The following is a 20,444-nucleotide window of genomic DNA, read 5'->3' on the forward strand; positions in this document are numbered from 1 at the left end:
CAGTGACTGGAGCGTGTGGTGTGCTGTGGGAGCAATGGCTGCAGCTGCAGTGCTGTGCACTACCTTATTGAAGACCGGAGTCTTCAGCCGCCGATTTTCTCCGGTTTCTTCCGTCTTCTGGCTCTGCAAGGGGGACGGCGGAGCGGCTCTGGGAACGGACGATCGAGGTCGGGCCCTGTGTTCGATCCCTCTGGAGCTAATGGTGTCCAGTAGCCTTAGAAGCACAAGCTAGCTGCAAGCAGGTAGGTTTGCTTCTCTCCCCTAAGTCCCACGTAGCAGTGAGTCTGTTGCCAGCAGATCTCACTGAAAATAAAAAACCTAACAAATACTTTTCTTTATAGTGAACTCAGGAGAGCCCACTAAGTGCATCCAGCTCAGGCCGGGCACAGATTCTAACTGAGGTCTGGAGGAGGGGCATAGAGGGAGGAGCCAGTGCACACCAGATGTAGTACCTAATCTTTTCTTTAAAGAAGTGCCCAGTCTCCTGCGGAGCCCGTCTATTCCATGGTCCTTATGGAGTACCCAGCATCCACTAGGACGTCAGAGAAATAAGATTTTACTCACCGGTAAATCTATTTCTCGTAGTCCGTAGTGGATGCTGGGGACTCCGTAAGGACCATGGGGAATAGCAGGCTCCGCAGGAGACTGGGCACTTCTTTAAAGAAAAGATTAGGTACTACATCTGGTGTGCACTGGCTCCTCCCTCTATACCCCTCCAACAGACCTCAGTTAAGGAAACTGTGCCCGGAAGAGCAGACATTATAAGGAAAGGATTTTGGAATCTCGGGTAAGACTCATACCAGCCACACCAATCACACCGTATAACTTGTGATACACTTATCCAGTCAACAGTATGAACAACAACAGGGCATCAACAATGGATGCCAACATAACATAACCCATTATTAAGCAATAACTATGTACACGTATTGCAGAAAGTCCGCACTTGGGACGGGCGCCCAGCATCCACTACGGACTACGAGAAATAGATTTACCGGTGAGTAAAATCTTATTTTCTCTGACGTCCTAGTGGATGCTGGGGACTCCGTAAGGACCATGGGGATTATACCAAAGCTCCCAAACGGGCGGGAGAGTGCGGATGACTCTGCAGCACCGAATGGTCAAACTCAAGGTCCTCCTTAGCCAGGGCATCAAACTTGTAGAATTTTGCAAATGTGTTTGAACCCGACCAAGTAGCAGCTCGGCAAAGCTGTAATGCCGAGACCCCTCGGGCAGCCGCCCAAGAAGAGCCCACCTTCCTTGTGGAATGGGCTTTCACTGATTTTGGATGCGGCAATCCAGCCGCAGAATGAGCCTGCTGAATCGTGTTACAGATCCAGCGGGCAACGGTTTGCTTTGAAGCAGGAGCACCCAACTTGTTGGGGGCATATAGGATAAACAGCGAGTCAGTTTTCCAGACTCCAGCCGTTCGGGCTACATAAATCTTCAAAGCCCTGACTACATCTAGTAACCTGGAATCCTCCAAGTCACGAGTAGCCGCAGGCACTACAATAGGTTGGTTCAAATGAAAAGAGGACACCACCTTTGGCAGAAATTGGGGACGAGTCCGCAATTCTGCCCTGTCCATATGAAAAACCAGATAGGGGCTTTTACATGACAAAGCCGCCAATTCTGACACATGCCTTGCCGAAGCTAATGCCAATAGCATGACCACCTTCCACGTGAGATACTTTAGCTCCACGGTCTTAAGTGGTTCAAACCAGTGGGATTTCAGGAAACCCAACACCACGTTGAGATCCCAAGGTGCCACTGGTGGCACAAAAGGGGGCTGAATATGCAGCACTCCCTTAACAAACGTCTGAACTTCAGGAAGAGACGCCAGTTCCTTTTGAAAGAAAATGGATAGGGCCGAAATCTGGACCTTTATGGATCCCAACTTCAAGCCCATAGTCACTCCAGACTGTAGAAAGTGCAGAAATCTGCCCAGTTGGAATTCCTCTGTAGGGGCCTTCCTGGCCTCACACCAAGCAACATATTTTCGCCATATGCGGTGATAATGCTTTGCTGTCACGTCCTTCCTAGCATTTATCAGCGTAGGAATAACTTCCTCCGGAATGCCTTTTTCCGCTAGGATCCGGCGTTCAACTGCCATGCCGTCAAACGCAGCCGCGGTAAGTCTTGGAACAGGCAGGGCCCCTGTTGCAACAGGTCCTGTCTGAGAGGCAGAGGCCATGGGTCCTCTGTGAGCATTTCTTGCAATTCCGGGTACCAAGGTCTTCTTGGCCAATCCGGAACAATGAGTATTGTTCTCACACCTCTTCTTCTTACGATTCTCAGTACCTTGGGTATGAGAGGAAGAGGAGGGAACACATAGACCGACTGGAACACCCACGGTGTTACCAGGGCGTCCACAGCTATCGCCTGAGGGTCTCTTGACCTGGCGCAATACCGTTGCAGCTTTTTGTTGAGGCGGGACGCCATCATGTCTACCTGTGGGAGTTCCCATCGATTTGTAATCTGAATGAAGACTTTGTGATGAAGTCCCCACTCTCCCGGGTGTAGGTCGTGCCTGCTGAGGAAGTCTGCTTCCCAGTTGTCCACCCCCGGAATGAACACTGCTGACAGTGCTTGTACGTGATTCTCCGCCCACCGAAGAATCCTGGTGGCCTCCGCCATCGCGACTCTGCTTCTTGTGCCGCCCTGGCGGTTTACATGAGCCACCGCGGTGATGATGTCTGACTGAATCAGCACCGGTTGGTTGCGAAGCAAGGGCTCCGCTTGACTCAGGGCGTTAAATATCCTGGAACTAAGGGCCATATTCATGTGCAGACAAGTCTCCTGACTTGACCACAACCCTTGGAAGTTTCTTCCCTGAGTGACTGCCCCCCACCCTCGGAGGCTCGCATCTTTAGAGAGTCTGGATCTAATTCTCTCCTTTTCCTTCCTTCCCCTTTTTTCTCCCCCTCCTTTTCCTCTTTCTCCCGAAAAATAAGTGTTTAGATATGGTTATTAATGGAAGGTATATCCATTATGAGGTATTAGTTATGTTTAGACTGAACTCGCATCCTATACCTAGGAAAATCGATCAAACCACACGCTAATTAAATAATAGGACTATCCTGGTGCATGATTGTTACTTATTTCTGAATTTTATTACTTTAACTCCGGTATGCCATTACCAATCTATCTTGAATTACAAAGTACTGCAATTTACGATATGCTGTCCATTCTCTATAAGGTTACTAAATTAGTCCGTAGTATACATTACCTATGGTCCCTTTACTGCTCTAAATAATCTAACCAGCATATATAATTGGAAATCACGCCCATAACAAGATTGCTACTTAAACAGCTCTGACAGAGAGATCTGTCAGATACCGATGTGAACAAGCCTGTTGTGAAACGTACGTCATCGGCATACTAGACGTACACAGTTTCCGGGGGTGTGGAATCCTCAACTCGACCCGGCGTCTGGTCACGTGAAGCGGCTCTTGGCACTCAGCGTGCACACATGAATGGTGACATACACCCGCTCTCTCGATACCTCAGAGCGGCTCTCTCATCCACATCAGGTCTCCTGCTGCCTCTGCACTGTGGCGACACAACAGAGGAGGGGAATCCAGTTTGGGGACAGCAGAAGCAACTCGCACTTCTTCCTTCTGCCCCGACATCAGGTGTGACCCAAACTCTCATCGTCCACATTCACTGCAATACTGCACATGGGACGACAGCAGAAAGGGGAACTGACCTATTGGTGCTGGGACACATTTACCTTCCCTCATTGGCACCTCTATATGTTTTACAGCCATCTATCTCTTTATTAAATCATGCATTACCTTGATACATGTTCTCCTAATCTCTGAATGAATCAATGATATTTTAGCCCAGTATTTCAAGAATTTATTCAGGTGATGATTTCTTGCAATTATTGTATTTATCAGCCTGACTAACGTATAAATATATGCTAATGAGATGATGATTATGACATGTATCTGGGATGTATGTCCAGGTTTAATCTCACATCACCATAACATATGTGGTATGGACTATTGATTTTGGCTATGTCTTTGAATACATTGTACTCTTTTTACCTGGCCTAAACAGAGATATATAACACACAGGCTGTGACACTGGGAGAGAAGGAGTTATTATCATTGGGAGAATCTCTCACCTGTATACCCTTTTTACATTTTATTTTTGATACATTGATTAACGTAAGAAATTAACAGAGATGAATGTAGGCTCATCTAGAGATTCCAATACCTTCAGGTGTGTTGACAATTGTCACCTATTGTGATTTGATCATTGCCCACCACCCTTGCCCTCTTAGAGGACGCTATTTCATGTTCATTAAATCAAAAGGGAGGTGCACTAGCTGAGTGAGTTATTACCGCTAATCGGGTACATGTTGTCAATATGAGATCCAATTATTTGTTTGGAGAGATCTCTTAGAGTCTTCACTACCCGACTAAATTATTCCAATTATATTTTCACTTTTGTTCTACAAAAATTTATTGTTTCGGTAGAAAGCTTGGCAATGATCCAAAGAAATTTTCATTAGAAACTTCATATATATCATAGTGAACTTTAGCCAAGGGTACTATTTTTATTTGTATACAGTGAACTCTTTGAATTACTGAAGGTCAATATTGACCGATTTATGTTGTTTATGTCTTATTTTGACCACACTATTTTAAAATATATTCAATAAATGTTATATTTTAATTTCATAATCATTACAAATTTGACTAACAATTACAAAAGAGTGCGCCACAAAGTAAGCCTTCTTTGGCGGATGACCGTCTTATGGTCATTCTCCTCTTCCCCCTCTTTTAGATCGCATCCGTGGTCACCAGGACTCAGTCCTGTATGCCGAATCTGCGGCCCTCGAGAAGGTGAGCACTCTGTAGCCACCACAGAAGAGACACCCTAGCCCTGGGGGACAGGGTGATCAGCCGATGCATCTGAAGATGCGATCCGAACCATTTGTCCAACAGATCCCATTGAAAGATCCTCGCATGGAACCTGCCGAAGGGAATGGCTTCGTACGATGCCACCATCTTTCCCAGGACTCGCGTGCAGTGATGCACCGACACCTGTTTCGGTTTTAAGAGGTCTCTGACTAGAGTCACAAGCTCTTGAGCCTTCTCCGTCGGAAGAAACACCTTCTTCTGGTCTGTGTCCAGAATTATGCCCAGAAAGGGCAGACGCGTCGTAAGAATCAGCTGCGACTTTGGGATATTCAGAATCCAGCCATGCTGTTGCAACACTTCCTGTGAGTGCGCTACGCTGATCTGCAACTGCTCCCTCGACCTCGCCTTTATGAGGAGATCGTCCAAGTATGGGATAACTGTGACTCCTTGCTTTCTCAGGATCACCATAATTTCTGCCATTACCTTGGTAAATATTCTCGGTGCCGTGGAGAGCCCAAACTGCAACGTCTGGAATTGGTAATGACAGTCCTGTACCACAAATCTGAGGTACTCCTGATGAGGCGGATAAATGGGGACATGGAAGTAAGCATCCTTGATGTCCAGAGACACCATAAAATCCCCCTCTTCCAGGCTTACAATGACCGCTCTGAGCGATTCCATTTTGAACTTGAATCTTTTCAGATAAATGTTCAGGGACTTTAAATTTAATATAGGTCTGACCGAACCGTCCGGTTTCGGTACCACAAACATTGTGGAATAGTATCCCTTCCCCTGTTGAAGAAGGGGAACCTTTACCACCACCTGCTGGAGAAATAGCTTGTGAATTGCCGCTACCACTACTTCCCTTTCTATGGGGGAAGCTGGCAGGGACGATTTTAGGTAACGTTGAGGGGGCATCACCTCGAATTCCAGCTTGAATCCCTGAGACACAATCTGTATAGCCCAGGGATCCACCTGTGAGTGAACCCACTGGTGGCTGAAATGTCGGAGACACGCCCCCACCGCTCCTGGCTCCACCCGTGGAGCCCCAGCGTCATGCGGTGGATTTAGTGGAAGCCGGGGAGGACTTCTGTTCCTGGGAACTAGCTGTAAGGTGCAGCTTTTTTCCTCTGCCCCTGCCTCTAGCAAGAAAGGAAGCACCTCTGACCTTCTTGCTTCTTTGTGCGCGAAAGGACTGCATTTGGTAATACGGTGCTTTCTTCGGTGATGAGGGAATATATGGCAAAAAGTTTGACTTCCCAGCAGTAGCTGTGGAAACCAGGTCCGAGAGACCGTCCCCAAACAATTCCTCACCCTTGTAAGGTAACACCTCCATGTGTTTTTTGGAGTCGGCATCACCTGTCCACTGCCGAGTCCACAGGACCCTCCTGGCAGAAATTGACATTGCATTAATTCTAGAGCCCAGTAGGCAAATGTCCCTCTGGGCATCCCTCATATATAGGACAGTGTCTTTTATATGCCCCAGGGTCAGCATAATGGTATCCCTGTCTAAGGTATCCATTTCCTCAGACAGATTATCTGTCCACGCTGCTACAGCACTACACATCCACGCCGACGCAATTGCCGGCCTCAGTAGAGTCCCTGAATGTGTATAAACAGATTTCAGGATACTTTCCTGCTTTCTATCTGCAGGATCCTTTAGGGTGGCCGTATCCTGCGACGGCAGGGCCACCTTCTTAGATAAGCGTGTCAGAGCTTTATCTACCCTAGGGGAGGATTCCCAGCGCACACTGTCCTCTGGCGGGAAAGGGTACGCCATAAGTAACCTTTTGGAAATCAGGACTTTCTTATCTGGGGAATCCCACGCTCTTTCACATAACTCATTTAACTCATGTGAAGGAGGAAATGTCACCTCTTGCTTTTTCTCCCCATACATATAAACCCTCTTGTCAGGGACAGGGTTTACCTCTGATATGTGTAAAACATCCTTCATCGCTATAATCATGTAACGTATAGCTTTTGTCATTTTTGGTTGCAATTTTGCATCATCGTCGTCGACACTGGAGTCAGATTCCGTGTCGACATCTGTGTCAACCATTTTGGATAGTGGGCGCTTTTGAGACCCTGAGGGCCTCTGCGCTGTAGGATCAGGCATGGGTTGAGACCCTGACTGGCCCGAGGTATCCGCTTTATCCAACCTTATGTAAGGAGTTTACATTATCATTTAACACCTTCCACATATCCATCCAATCAGGTGTCGGCACCGTCGGCGGCAACACGTCAGTCAACTGCACTTGCTCTGCCTCCACATAGCCCTCTTCGTCAAACATGTCGACACACGCGTACCGACACACACACACACAGGGGAAGCTCTAAATGAGGACAGGACCCCCACAAGGCCTTTTGGAGAGACAGAGAGAGAGTATGCCAGCACACACCCCAGCGCTATATAACCCAGGGATTACACAGTAACTTAGTGTTTACCCAGTAGCTGCTGTATTATGATTAATGCGCCTAAATTTATGTGCCCCCCCTCTATTTTTTACCCTTCTACCGTGATTCTGCAGGGGAGAGCCTGGGGAGCTTCCTCTCAGCGGAGCTGTGGAAGGAAAATGGCGCTGGTGAGTGCTGAGGAAGAAGGCCCCGCCCCCCTCAGCGGCGGGCTTCTGTCCCGCGATTTCTTGTAAAATAAATGGCGGGGGCTCATACATATAACAGTGTGCCACTGTCTATATACAGCATTCGCCAGGAGGTAACAATTGCTGCCCAGGGTACCCCCCCCTGCGCCCTACAGTTACCAGAGTGTGTGGGTTAGTGTGGGCGCAATGGCGCACAGCTGCAGTGCTGTGCGCTACCTCATGTGAAGACAGGAGTCTTCTGACGCCGATTTCGATGTCTTCTCCGCTTCTGCCTTCTGGCTCTGCGAGGGGGATGGCGGCGCGGCTCCGGGAACGGACGACAAGGTCAGGTCCTGTGTTCGATCCCTCTGGAGCTAATGGTGTCCAGTAGCCTAAGAAGCGCAACCTAGCCGCAGTTAGTAGGTTTGCTTCTCTCCCCTCAGTCCCTCGTAGCAGAGTCTGTTGCCAGCAGAAGCTCTCTGAAAATAAAAAACCTAACTAAAATACTTTCTAATTAGCAAGCTCAGGAGAGCTCACTAAAAGCACCCAGCTCTGTCCGGGCACAGATTCTAACTAAGGTCTGGAGGAGGGGCATAGAGGGAGGAGCCAGTGCACACCAGATAGTACTAAATCTTTCTTTAGAGTGCCCAGTCTCCTGCGGAGCCTGCTATTCCCCATGGTCCTTACGGAGTCCCCAGCATCCACTAGGACGTCAGAGAAACGGGGGAATCTGCCTGCCGCAATGTGTAAAAAGGGGGAATCTGCCTGCCGCAATGTGTAAAAATAAGATTTTACTCACCGATAAATCTATTTCTCGTAGTCCGTAGTGGATGCTGGGGACTCCGTCAGGACCATGGGGAATAGCAGCTCCGCAGGAGACAGGGCACAAAAAGTAACAGCTTTTGGACCTAGGTGGTGTGCACTGGCTCCTCCCCCTATGACCCTCCTCCAAGCCTCAGTTAGGATACTGTGCCCGGACGAGCGTACACAATAAGGAAGGATTTTGAATCCCGGGTAAGACTCATACCAGCCACACCAATCACACCGTACAACTTGTGATCTGAACCCAGTTAACAGTATGATAACAGAGGAGCCTCTGAAAAGATGGCTCACTACAACAAAAACCCGATTTTGTTAACAATAACTATGTACAAGTATTGCAGACAATCCGCACTTGGGATGGGCGCCCAGCATCCACTAAGGACTACGAGAAATAGATTTATCGGTGAGTAAAATCTTATTTTCTCTAACGTCCTAAGTGGATGCTGGGGACTCCGTCAGGACCATGGGGATTATACCAAAGCTCCCAAACGGGCGGGAGAGTGCGGATGACTCTGCAGCACCGAATGAGAGAACCCCAGGTCCTCCTCAGCCAGGGTATCAAATTTGTAGAATTTAGCAAACGTGTTTGCCCCTGACCAAGTAGCTGCTCGGCAAAGTTGTAAAGCCGAGACCCCTCGGGCAGCCGCCCAAGATGAGCCCACTTTCCTTGTGGAATGGGCTTTTACAGATTTTGGCTGTGGCAGGCCTGCCACAGAATGTGCAAGCTGAATTGTACTACAAATCCAACGCGCAATAGTCTGCTTAGAAGCAGGAGCACCCAGCTTGTTGGGTGCATACAGGATAAACAGCGAGTCAGATTTCCTGACTCCAGCCGTCCTGGAAACATATATTTTCAGGGCCCTGACTACGTCCAGCAACTTGGAGTCCTCCAAGTCCCTAGTAGCCGCAGGCACCACAATAGGTTGGTTTAGGTGAAACGCTAAAACCACCTTAGGAAGAAATTGAGGACGAGTCCTCAATTCCGCCCTATCCGAATGAAATATCAGGTAAGGGCTTTTATAGGATAAAGCCGCCAATTCAGATACTCGCCTGGCAGAAGCCAGGGCCAACAACATTACCACTTTCCATGTGAGATATTTTAATTCCACCGTGGCAAGTGGCTCAAACCAATGTGATTTTAGGAATCCCAAAACTACATTGAGATCCCAAGGTGCCACTGGGGGCACAAAGGGAGGCTGTATATGCAGTACCCCTTTTACAAAAGTCTGAACTTCAGGAAATGAAGCCAATTCTCTCTGAAAGAAAATCGACAAGGCCGAAATATGAACCTTAATGGACCCTAACTTTAGGCCCATGGACAGTCCTGTTTGCAGGAAATGTAGGAAACGACCTAGTTGAAATTCCTCTGTCGGGGCCTTCTTGGTCTCGCACCACGCAACATATTTTCGCCAAATACGGTGATAATGCTGTGCGGTTACATCCTTCCTAGCTTTAATCAGGGTAGGAATAACTTCATCTGGAATGCCTTTTTCCTTCAGAATCCGGCGTTCAACCGCCATGCCGTCAAACGCAGCCGCGGTAAGTCTTGGAACAGACAGGGTCCCTGCTGAAGCAGGTCCCTTCTTAGCGGCAGAGGCCACGGGTCCTCTGTGAGCATCTCTTGAAGTTCCGGGTACCAAGTCCTTCTTGGCCAATCCGGAGCCACTAGTATAGTTCTTACTCCTCTCCGTCTTATAATTCTCAGTACCTTGGGTAAGAGAGGCAGAGGAGGGAACACATACACCGACTGGAACACCCAAGGTGTTACCAGAACGTCCACAGCTATTGCCTGCGGGTCTCTTGACCTGGCGCAATACCTGTCTAGTTTTTTGTTGAGGCGTGACGCCATCATGTCCACCTTTGGTTTTTCCCAACGGTTCACAATCATGAGGAAGACTTCCGGATGAAGTCCCCAATCCCCCGGGTGTAGGTCGTGTCTGCTGAGGAAGTCTGCTTCCCAGTTGTCCACTCCCGGAATGAACACTGCTGACAGTGCTATCACATGATTTTCCGCCCATTGCAGAATCCTTGCAGCTTCTGTCATTGCCCTCCTGCTTCTTGTGCCGCCCTGCCTGTTTATGTGGGCGACTGCTGTGATGTTGTCCGACTGGATCAACACCGGCTGACCCTGAAGCAGAGGCTTTGCTAGGCTTAGAGCATTGTAAATTGCCCTTAGTTCCAGTATATTTATGTGAAGTGAAGTCTCCAGGCTTGACCACACTCCCTGGAAGTTTCTTCCTTGTGTGACTGCTCCCCAGCCTCTCAGGCTGGCATCCGTGGTCACCAGGATCCAGTCCTGAATGCCGAATCTGCGGCCCTCTAGGAGATGAGCACTTTGCAGCCACCACAGAAGAGATACCCTTGTCCTTGGAGACAGGGTTATTTTCTGATGCATCTGAAGATGCGATCCGGACCATTTGTCCAGCAGATCCCACTGAAAAATTCTTGCGTGGAATCTGCCGAATGGAATCGCTTCGTAAGAAGCCACCATTTTTCCCAGGACCCTTGTGCATTGATGCACTGACACCTTTCCTGGTTTTAGGAGGTTTCTGACTAGCTCGGATAACTCCCTGGCTTTCTCCTCCGGGAGAAACACCTTTTTCTGGACTGTGTCCAGAATCATCCCTAGGAACAGCAGACGTGTCGTCGGAATCAGCTGCGATTTTGGAATATTTAAAATCCACCCGTGCTGTTGTAGTACTTCTTGAGATAGTGCTACTCCGACTTCTAACTGTTCTCTGGACCTTGCCCTTATTAGGAGATCGTCCAAGTAAGGGATAATTAATACGCCTTTTCTTCGAAGAAGAATCATCATTTCGGCCATTACCTTGGTAAAGACCCGGGTTGCCGTGGACAATCCAAACGGCAGCGTCTGAAACTGATAATGACAGTTCTGTATCACGAACCTGAGATACCCTTGGTGAGAAGGGCAAATCGGGACATGGAGATAGGCATCCTTGATGTCCAGAGACACCATATAGTCCCCTTCTTCCAGGTTCGCTATCACTGCTCTGAGTGATTCCATCTTGAATTTGAACCTTTTGATATAAGTGTTCAAAGATTTTAGATTTAAAATCGGTCTCACCGAACCGTCTGGTTTCGGTACCACAAACAGTGTGGAGTAATATCCCTTCCCTTGTTGTAGGAGGGGTACTTTTATTATCACCTGTTGGGAGTACAGCTTGTGAATGGCTCCCAATACCGCCTCCCTGTCGGAGGGAGCTATTGGTAAAGCAGACTTCAGGAACCGGCGAGGGGGAGACGTCTCGAATTCCAATTTGTACCCCTGAGATACTACTTGCAGGATCCAGGGGTTCACTTGCGAGTGAGCCCACTGCGCGCTGAAATTTCTGAGACGACCTCCCACCGTACCTGAGTCTGCTTGTAAGGACCCAGCGTCATGCTGAGGACTTGGCAGAAGCGGAAGAGGGCTTCTGTTCTTGGGAAGAAGCTGTCTGCTGCAGTCTTTTTCCCCTTCCTCTACCCCGGGGCAGATATGACTGTCCTTTTGTCCGCATGCCTTTATGGGAACGAAAGGACTGATGCTGAAAAGACGGTGTCTTTTTCTGTTGAGAGGTGACTTGAGGTAAAAATGTGGATTTCCCAGCCGTTGCCGTGGTTACCAGGTCTGATAGACCGACCCCAAATAACTCCTCCCCTTTATACGGCAATACCTCCATGTGCCGTTTTGAATCCGCATCACCTGACCACTGTCGCGTCCATAACCCTCTTCTGGCAGAAATGGACAGCGCACTTACTCTTGATGCCAGAGTGCAAATATCTCTCTGTGCATCTCGCATATATAAAAATGCATCTTTTAATTGCTCAATAGTCAATAAAATACTGTCCCTATCCAGGGTATCAATATTCTCAGTCAGGGAGTCCGACCACGCCACCCCAGCACTGCACATCCAGGCTGAGGCGATTGCTGGTCGCAGTATAACACCAGTATGTGTGTATATACTTCTAAGGATATTTTCCAGCCTCCTATCTGCTGGCTCCTTAAGGGCGGCCGTTTCTGGAGACGGTAACGCCACTTGTTTTGATAAGCGTGTGAGCGCCTTATCTACCCTAGGGGGTGTTTCCCAACGAGCCCTAACCTCTGGTGGGAAGGGATATAGTGCCAATAATTTTTTTAGAAATTAGCAGTTTTTTGTCGGGGGTAACCCACGCTTCATCACACACTTCATTCAATTCCTCTGATTCAGGAAAAACTACGGGTAGTTTTTTCACACCCCACATAATACCCCTTTTCGTGGTACTTGCAGTATCAGAGATGTGCAAAACCTCCTTCATTGCCGTGATCATGTAACGTGTGGCCCTACTGGAAAATACGTTTGTTTCTTCACCGTCGACACTGGAGTCAGTGTCTGTGTCTGGGTCCGTGTCGACCCACTGAGGTAACGGGCGTTTTATAGCCCCTGACGGTGTTTGAGACGCCTGGACAGGCACTAACTGAGCTGCCGGCTGTCTCATGTCGTCAACAGTTTTTTGTAACGTGCCGACACTGTCACGTAATTCCTTAATTACGGCCATCCATTCAGGTGTCGACTCCCTAGGGGGTGACATCACCATTATAGGCAATTGCTCCGCCTCCACATCATTTTCCTCCTCATACATGTCGACACACACGTACCAACACCCAGCACACACACAGGGAATGCTCTGATAGAGGACAGGACCCCACTTAGCCCCTTGGGGAGACAGAGGGAGAGTTTGCCAGCACACACCAGAGCGCTATATATGTATAGGGACAACCTTACAATAAGTGTCTATCCCTTATAGCTGCTTATATCTGTTATTTTGCCAAATAAGTGCCCCCCTCTCTTTTTTACCCTGTTTCTGTAGTGCAGGATGCAGGGGAGATTCTGGGAGCCTTCCTACCAGCGGAGCTGTGTGGGAAAAATGGCGCTGTGTGCTGAGGAGATAGGCCCCGCCCCCTTCTCGGCGGGCTCTTCTCCCGCTTTTTTCTGGAAAACTGGCAGGGGTTAAATACATCCATATAGCCCAGGAGCTATATGTGATGTATTTTTTGCCAAATAAGGTAAATTCATTGCTTCCCAGGGCGCCCCCCCCCCCCCCCAGCGCCCTGCACCCTCAGTGACCGAAGTGTGAAGTGTGCTGAGAGCAATGGCGCACAGCTGCAGTGCTGTGTGCTACCTTATGAAGACAGGAAAGTCTTCTGCCGCCGATTTATGGACCTCTTCTTGCTTCAGCATCTGTAACGGGGCCGGCGGCGCGGCTCCGGGACCCATCCATGGCTGGGCCTGTGATCGTCCCTCTGGAGCTAATGTCCAGTAGCCAAGAAGCCTAATCCACTCTGCACGCAGGTGAGTTCGCTTCTTCTCCCCTTAGTCCCACGCTGCAGTGAGCCTGTTGCCAGCAGGACTCACTGAAAATAAAAAAAACCTAAGTATACTTTTACTTCTAAGCAGCTCAGGAGAGCCACCTAGATTGCACCCTTCTCGGCCGGGCACAAAGATCTAACTGAGGCTTGGAGGAGGGTCATAGGGGGAGGAGCCAGTGCACACCACCTAGGTCCAAAAGCTTTTACTTTTTGTGCCCTGTCTCCTGCGGAGCCGCTATTCCCCATGGTCCTGACGGAGTCCCCAGCATCCACTTAGGACGTTAGAGAAAAGGGGGATGCTGTCTGCCGTAATGTGTAACAAGGGCACGCTGTCTGCCGTTGTGTAAAAATGGCACGCTGTCTGCCGTTGTGTAAAATTGGCACGCTGTCTGCCGCTATGTGTAAAAAGGGCACGCTGTCTGCCGTTATGTGTAAAAAGGGGGACGCTGTCTGCCGTTATGTGTAAAAAGGGGGACGCTGTCTGCCGTAATGTGTAAAAAGGGGACGCTGTCTGCCATAATGTGTAAAAAGGGGAATCTGTCCGCCGTAAGGTGTAAAAGAGTCTCTACCTGGTGTAGTGGTGCTACTGTGCGGCGTAATTTGAATAATGGAGACTACTGTGCACCGTTTTATGAATTGGTATTATTTTGTGGCCACACCCCTTCCCCATGAAGCCACGCCACTATGTATTTTTGCGCGCGCCTACGGCGCGCACTGCCCGTTTTGCATGCAGGGGTGGGGCTCCGATGCCGTTTCTTGCACACAGTGCTAAAATGTCATGTTACGGCACTGTTGCTAGGTATCCATTTCTCTGGCCCTGAGCAGGTCCCCCTCACCAGATCCTCTCCAGGGGTGAGGGGGTGGACTCGGATGGGATGGGGGGCCCAAAGCATTTTGTCGCACCTGGGCCCACCGCTCGCTAGTTCCGCCACTGTCTGGATGGTATAGTGACCCCTACAAATTTATTGCCCTCTGCCTCTACCAACCTTAATGCATAACAATCGGGTGAGTGAGAGCAGAGGCACTGCAGCTGGCACTGACACATTAGGACTTTGAACCCCTCCAGCAGCAGCAGTGTAGATCCGGGTTACCAATGATCAGGGCACCGGCTGCCTCTAAGCTGTGTGTGTACCGCTGCTGCCGCTCCATGTCCTCAGTCTCCCTGCAGCTCTCCCCGGACCGCTGCCTCTTTGATGCCCCCCTGAGGCTCCGGGCGTCCGGTCTGAGCCCCGGGCAGGACGTCACCGTGCACACAGCTCTGGCCGATGACGGAGGGGAGATGTTCACTTCCCTCGCCCGCTACAGGGTTGGCAGCAGCGGGGAACTGGACCTTACCCGCAGCCAGGCTCTGGAGGGCGGGAGCTTCACCGGCATAGAGCCCGAGGGGCCCCTGTGGTCGTTGGAACCCCGCACTGCCTACAGGAGATTGCTGAAGAGAGAGATGAAAACTCCGTTCCAGCTGCGCTTCTCCCTGCACCGGGGCCACGGGGAGCCCGGGCCTCTCCTAGCGTCAGCCACCCAGGAGAGGAGCTTCATGGGTGAAGGGGTTACCCGGGTCCATGTGCGACAGGGCAGAGTGCGGGGCAACCTGTTCCTCCCTCCCGGTGAGTATGAGTCGAGATGGGCAACAGCAGCTCCGCACATGACAGAAACTTGAAAGTGGAAACGCACCCGCCATGTGACGGGTATCGGTGAAAGCCGGACCGGACCAAATTCCGGAACGCCGGACGAGACCTGCTCCCTGCAGCGACCCCTGCCGCTGAGGAGCTTTGTAAGCGCGTGTCCGTGCGGGGGGCGTGTACCTAACAGGCAGTCAGCGGGGAGAAGGGGAGCGAGAGCTTGGAGCCGGCTCCCCTCACGAAGCTGCGGCTGTTGCTTCCGTGAGATCCGTGAGACTGTCAGCCCTGCACACACAGCGGACGGGCGGACAGGTCCGTGCGCTACTGTGTGCGGGGAGACATAACAGCCTCCTGCCCCGCTGCTGCTGCTGCTGCTGCTGCTGTGCCCGGACAGAGGGAGGGGGGAGCAGCACAGGGAGATGCTGGTGCTGTACTGCATACATATATACAGGGGAGGCATGTATACAATAAGGCATTATATATAATAAATAATTAATTGCCAATTGAAGGTGTGGGAGGGGGCCACACAGGCACATATATATTTTTTACTTCAATTATAGCTGCACAGGGGTCACCTAGATGAGGCTTCTGCTGCCCGCCCTCCCTGTGCAGCTATGTCTGATCACTGGCCCTTACTCAGAGATGGACACAGCCTCTGCGTTCGCATGCAGCAGCCGCGTCCATAGGGTTTGCGCACGCCTGGTGGCCATAATGCGCGTGGGCGACTCTTCATCATGCGATTGCATCCCAGAAGGATGCGATTACTAGGTGATTGAAGGGCGTAGGACTGCAACACAGCATTGGGGGAGAGGACATCGGGAAACGCAGGTGTGTCATGGACGTTTTGGGGGCAAGTCTATGATGTCGCCTACATTTCCTGCATATGGAAACATGGCGGCGGTGCCCCTGTCTACGCAGCCAGGCTGCGCAAGCAGAGGTCAACCTCTAATCGATGTGTTCACAATTAAATTGCGAACGCATCGCAGTTTGGCACCACACATGCTGGGCGGCCACCGTCATGTGAGTCTATGGTCGCAGATTTTACTGCGAGTGAAAAATTTCTACAAACAGCTCTGAATAGCCCCCACAGCAAATAGAGGTGTAATAAGGGTGGGGCGATCGGTGTATGTTCCGGGGGAGTCAGTCGGCGAGCTTGCTTATATGGTCGGAGCTGGGCGCCGGCCACATAGTCCCCTCTGCATGTCCCACATTCCAGCCAGTGGCGGATTGCCGTTGCCCTGGCAGAAATATGCACTGAGATAGCAGCGTTGGTTCTTGGCAGGGACGGATCTAGACTTTTCCTTTAGGGGGGGCGGTGTACTGTTTGGTTGTGACTCCTCCCATCTCCAGTCATGACTCCTCCCCTCTCCAATCATGACTCCTCCCATCTCCAATAATGACTCCTCCCCTTTCCATTCCCGACTCCTTCCCTCTCCCATCCTGACTGCGCTGGCAGGGGTCAACCTTAATTGCAGACACATCATGAGACGGTGTTACGCATGCTTAACGACCTTGCCCTGTGATGGGCGGCCCCCAGCATGTGAGGAGATGAATGCAGATCTTGCTGCGTATGCAGCGATCTGCGTCCATCTCTGAATAACCCACTGTGTGTATAAGGTGTATATAAAACATAAATGCAATCTGTGTTTAGACTTGGGTCCCATCCAGTGGCAGATTTTCTCTATGGGCTCCAGGACTGGAGCCCCCCCAGTAAAATCCACCGCCTTAGCTAAGTGTCAGTGAGCCAAAAGTAGTAATGCTACCATTACACCATCTGTGCTGCTGCTGTTTGGAGATCACAACACAAAAGAGATCAACCTAGCTGGGTATAAGCGGATAGAGACACCCGCCTATTACAGACATGTACACAGCAAGACAATGGGTTTGGATTGTAATTGCTACTAAAGTGTGCACGGGAAACAATGTTTTATTCTAGCATTGCTAGCAGCAGCAATATGGTCTGGTGACCCTATAAACAATGGGTCAAAATCTATTTTTTATTTTAGTGCCTAAAAAAATTCATTAATAGTCATGTATTTCTATGTTAATGCCACTAATTATGAGAACTAAATGTGGTGGAAAATAAAGGTCACACTCACTGGCATTTTAAATAATTTTTTAATATATCTGACGTGCTTGTACGAGTAGTATAGGTTTTCCAGTAAAGTAAGAAATGAACAGTAGTGAAATACAGTAAGTAATGTCCTGAAATCAGATACCCCAATTGAATGCAGGCAACATAAAAACTGCCCATGGGTCTTGTAAGAGGAGAATCTGTTTTTTAGCAGACCCACTGGCATTTCACATAAATGGGTCTATGGGGAAAAAACAAATCTCTTCTCTCTCTACCCACACACCTGTATACCCCTGCTATATACCCACACACCTGTATACCCCTGCTATATACCCGCACACCTGTATATCCCTGCTATGTTCCCGCACACCTGTATACCGCTGCTATATACCTGCACATCTGAATACCCCTGCTATATACCCACACACCTGTATACCCCTGCTATATACCCACACACCTGTATACCCCTGCTATATACCCACACACCTGTATACCCCTGCTATATACCCACACACCTATATACCCCTTCTATGTTCCTGCACACCTGTATACCCCTGCTATATACCCACACTACTGTATACCCCTGCTATATTCCCGCACATTACAGTATATACCCACACACCTGTATACCCCTGCTATGTACCCACACACCTGTATACCACTGCTATGTTCCTGCATACCTTTACACCTCTGCAATATACCCACACCTTTATACCTCTGAAGCATACCTGCACTTACTTACACTAAGTTGCAGATTGCTGGTAGGTCTCTGGCTGGCAGGCAGTAGGTTGATCCTTGTCCTCTGGCCACAGCAGCAGGCTGGCCGTTGTCCCTCTGGCAGCAGCATCAGGCTGGTCTCACACTGCAGCCAAGGTAAGTTGAATCAAAGTAGAAATGGAACGCACAGCTCCTTCCTGCTTCCACTTCCTGTGTACACTGTACACAGACATGTTCAGCCCACCCAACACTATAGTGTTTTTCATTTGTCGACTAGCCTGTCAAGTAACTTTAGCCACGCCTCCAACAAGCAGCCAGTTCCCGGACGGATCTCCTTTGATCATCTGTGTGGAGACACTGGGGTGAGAATCCCACTCCACAGTCAACAAACTTATCTTTATTGCCTGCCCTATGAGCCAAAGGAGTGATTGGGAAGGAGGAGAGACGCTGCGTGTGAGAGCTCTGCAGCCTCTGCTCAGCAGGGAGTACACAAGCTGGGAGGAGGGAGCGGGATTGCTGAGACACTGTCTATATCTCATCTCATCACACTGAAAGCTGCAGTGTGTTAGGGGGGGCGACCTCCCCCATCGCCCCCCTTTCTATCCGTGCCTGGTTCTTGGCTTCCGGCAGCGTTGCACATCTGCTGTAATGAAGACGCAATGCTGCCAGACAAAAGAGCCAGGAGAAGGCAGAAGGCTTCAATATTTTGAGAGATCAAGGCAAGTGGTCCGTGGCAGGGGAACAGGGGTTGGCATTGTAACCAAAGAACACAGACAGGAGAGGAGGGGATGATTAAAAAACCCAGAAAAATGGGAGCACTTTCCGGTTGCCGGAATAGGGCAAGGACCACCGTAGATGGCCGTTCCGGTTGACAAAATGGGCCGCAGACCACCTTAGATAGCCGTTCCGGGTGCTTGAAGTAGGTGCATAAAACGCAGACCACATTACACAGCCATTCCGGGTGCCGGACCAGGCAGCAGATCACAGTAGATGGCATTCCGTGTGCCGGAACGTGGCGCAGTCCACCTTACATTGCTGTTCCCAGTGCCTGAATGGTGTGCAGAACACCCAGTCAACCTTAGATACCTGTTCCAGGTGCCGGAATGGGGTACAGAACACTCAGACAACCTTAGATAGCTATTCCGGGAGATGGAATGGAAAGCAGGCCACCTTAGATAGTCGTTACAGCTGCCATAATAGTACACAGACCAGCTTAGATACCTGTTCCTGGTAACAGAACGGGGTGCAGAACACTCAAACAACCTTAGAGAGCCATTCAGTGTGCCGAAATGGTGTGCAGAACACCCAAATAACTTTAGATTGCTGTTCCGGGTGCCGAAACGGGGTGCAGAACACTTAGACAACCTTAAATAGCTAATCCGGGAGATGGAATGGAATGCAGACCACTTTAGAAAGTCGTTTCGAGTGCCGGAACAGGATGCAGGCAATCTTCGATGCCTGTTCCCGGTGCCGGAATGGTTTGCAGAACAACCAAATAACCTTAGATAGTTGTCTCAGGAGCTGGAACACGATGCAGACCACCATAGATAGCTGTTTCATGTGCCAGAATGGTGTGCAGGACACCCAGACATCCTTAGATAGCTGTTCAGGGTGCCAGAATAGGGCGCAGACCACCTTAGATACCTGTTCCGGGTGCCGGAACAGGACTCAAACCATCATAGACAACCGTTCCGGGTGCCGGAACAGGATGCAGACCACCTTAGATTGCTTTTTCAGGTGCCGGAATTGTGTGTAGGACACCCAGACAACCTTAGATAGCTGTTCAGGTTGCCGGAATAGGGCGCAGACCACCTTAGTTACCTGTTCCGGGTGCCGGAACAGGGCGCAGACCAGCTTATACAACCGTTCCGGGTGCCGGAACAGGATGCAGACCACATTAGATTGCCGTTTCATGTGCCGAAATGGTGTGCAGGACACCCAGACATCCTTAGATAGCTGTTCAGGGTGCCAGAATAGGGCGCAGACCACCTTAGTTACCTGTTCCGGTTGCCGGAACAGGGCTCAAACCATCATAGACAACCGTTCCAGGTGCCGGAACAGGATGCAGACCACCTTAGATTACTGTTTCAGGTGCCGGAATGGTGTGCAGGACACCCAGACAACCTTAGATAGCTGTTCAGGGTGCTAGAATAGGGGGCAGACCACCATAGATACCTGTTCCGGGGGCCGGAACAGCGCTCAAACCATCATAGACAATCGTTCGGGTGCCGGAACAGGATGCAGACCACATTAGATTGCCGTTTCATGTGCCGAAATGGTGTGCAGGACACCCAGACAACCTTAGATAGCTGTTCGGGGTGCCGGAATAGGGTGCAGACCACCTTAGATACCTGTTCCGGTTGCCGGAAAAGGGCTCAAACCATCATAGAAAACCATTCCGGGTGCCGGAAC

General features: G+C 50.0%; 2 protein-coding genes across 5 annotated transcripts in view; one reads left to right on the plus strand and one right to left on the minus strand.

Annotated features, from left to right (window-relative positions):
* Positions 1-20,444, minus strand: part of LOC134980700 (uncharacterized) — a 151,562-nt gene that overhangs the window by 91,334 nt on the left and 39,784 nt on the right. For 2 of the 4 annotated variants that reach the window (XR_010190460.1, XM_063947631.1), the window contains exon 1: positions 18,058-18,634. The exons of the other annotated variants lie outside the window; for them this stretch is intronic. Coding sequence is in view for 1 of the 2 variants with exons in the window: in XM_063947631.1 (XP_063803701.1) it covers positions 18,058-18,162 (105 nt within the window). In the remaining variant the exon portion in view is untranslated. Of the gene's footprint in view, positions 1-18,057; positions 18,635-20,444 lie in introns of those variants that run through there. 4 annotated transcript variants of the gene reach the window in all.
* LOC134980699 (acyl-coenzyme A thioesterase 1-like) overlaps positions 14,679-20,444 on the plus strand; it is a 49,305-nt gene continuing 43,539 nt past the window's right edge. The window contains exon 1 of the mRNA XM_063947628.1: positions 14,679-15,226. Coding sequence (XP_063803698.1) covers positions 14,716-15,226 — 511 coding nt within the window. The 5' untranslated portion in view covers positions 14,679-14,715. The remainder of the gene's footprint in view (positions 15,227-20,444) is intronic.

The sequence above is a fragment of the Pseudophryne corroboree genome, chromosome 12 (assembly GCF_028390025.1).
Source record: "Pseudophryne corroboree isolate aPseCor3 chromosome 12, aPseCor3.hap2, whole genome shotgun sequence".
NCBI classification, from domain to species: Eukaryota; Metazoa; Chordata; class Amphibia; order Anura; family Myobatrachidae; genus Pseudophryne; species Pseudophryne corroboree.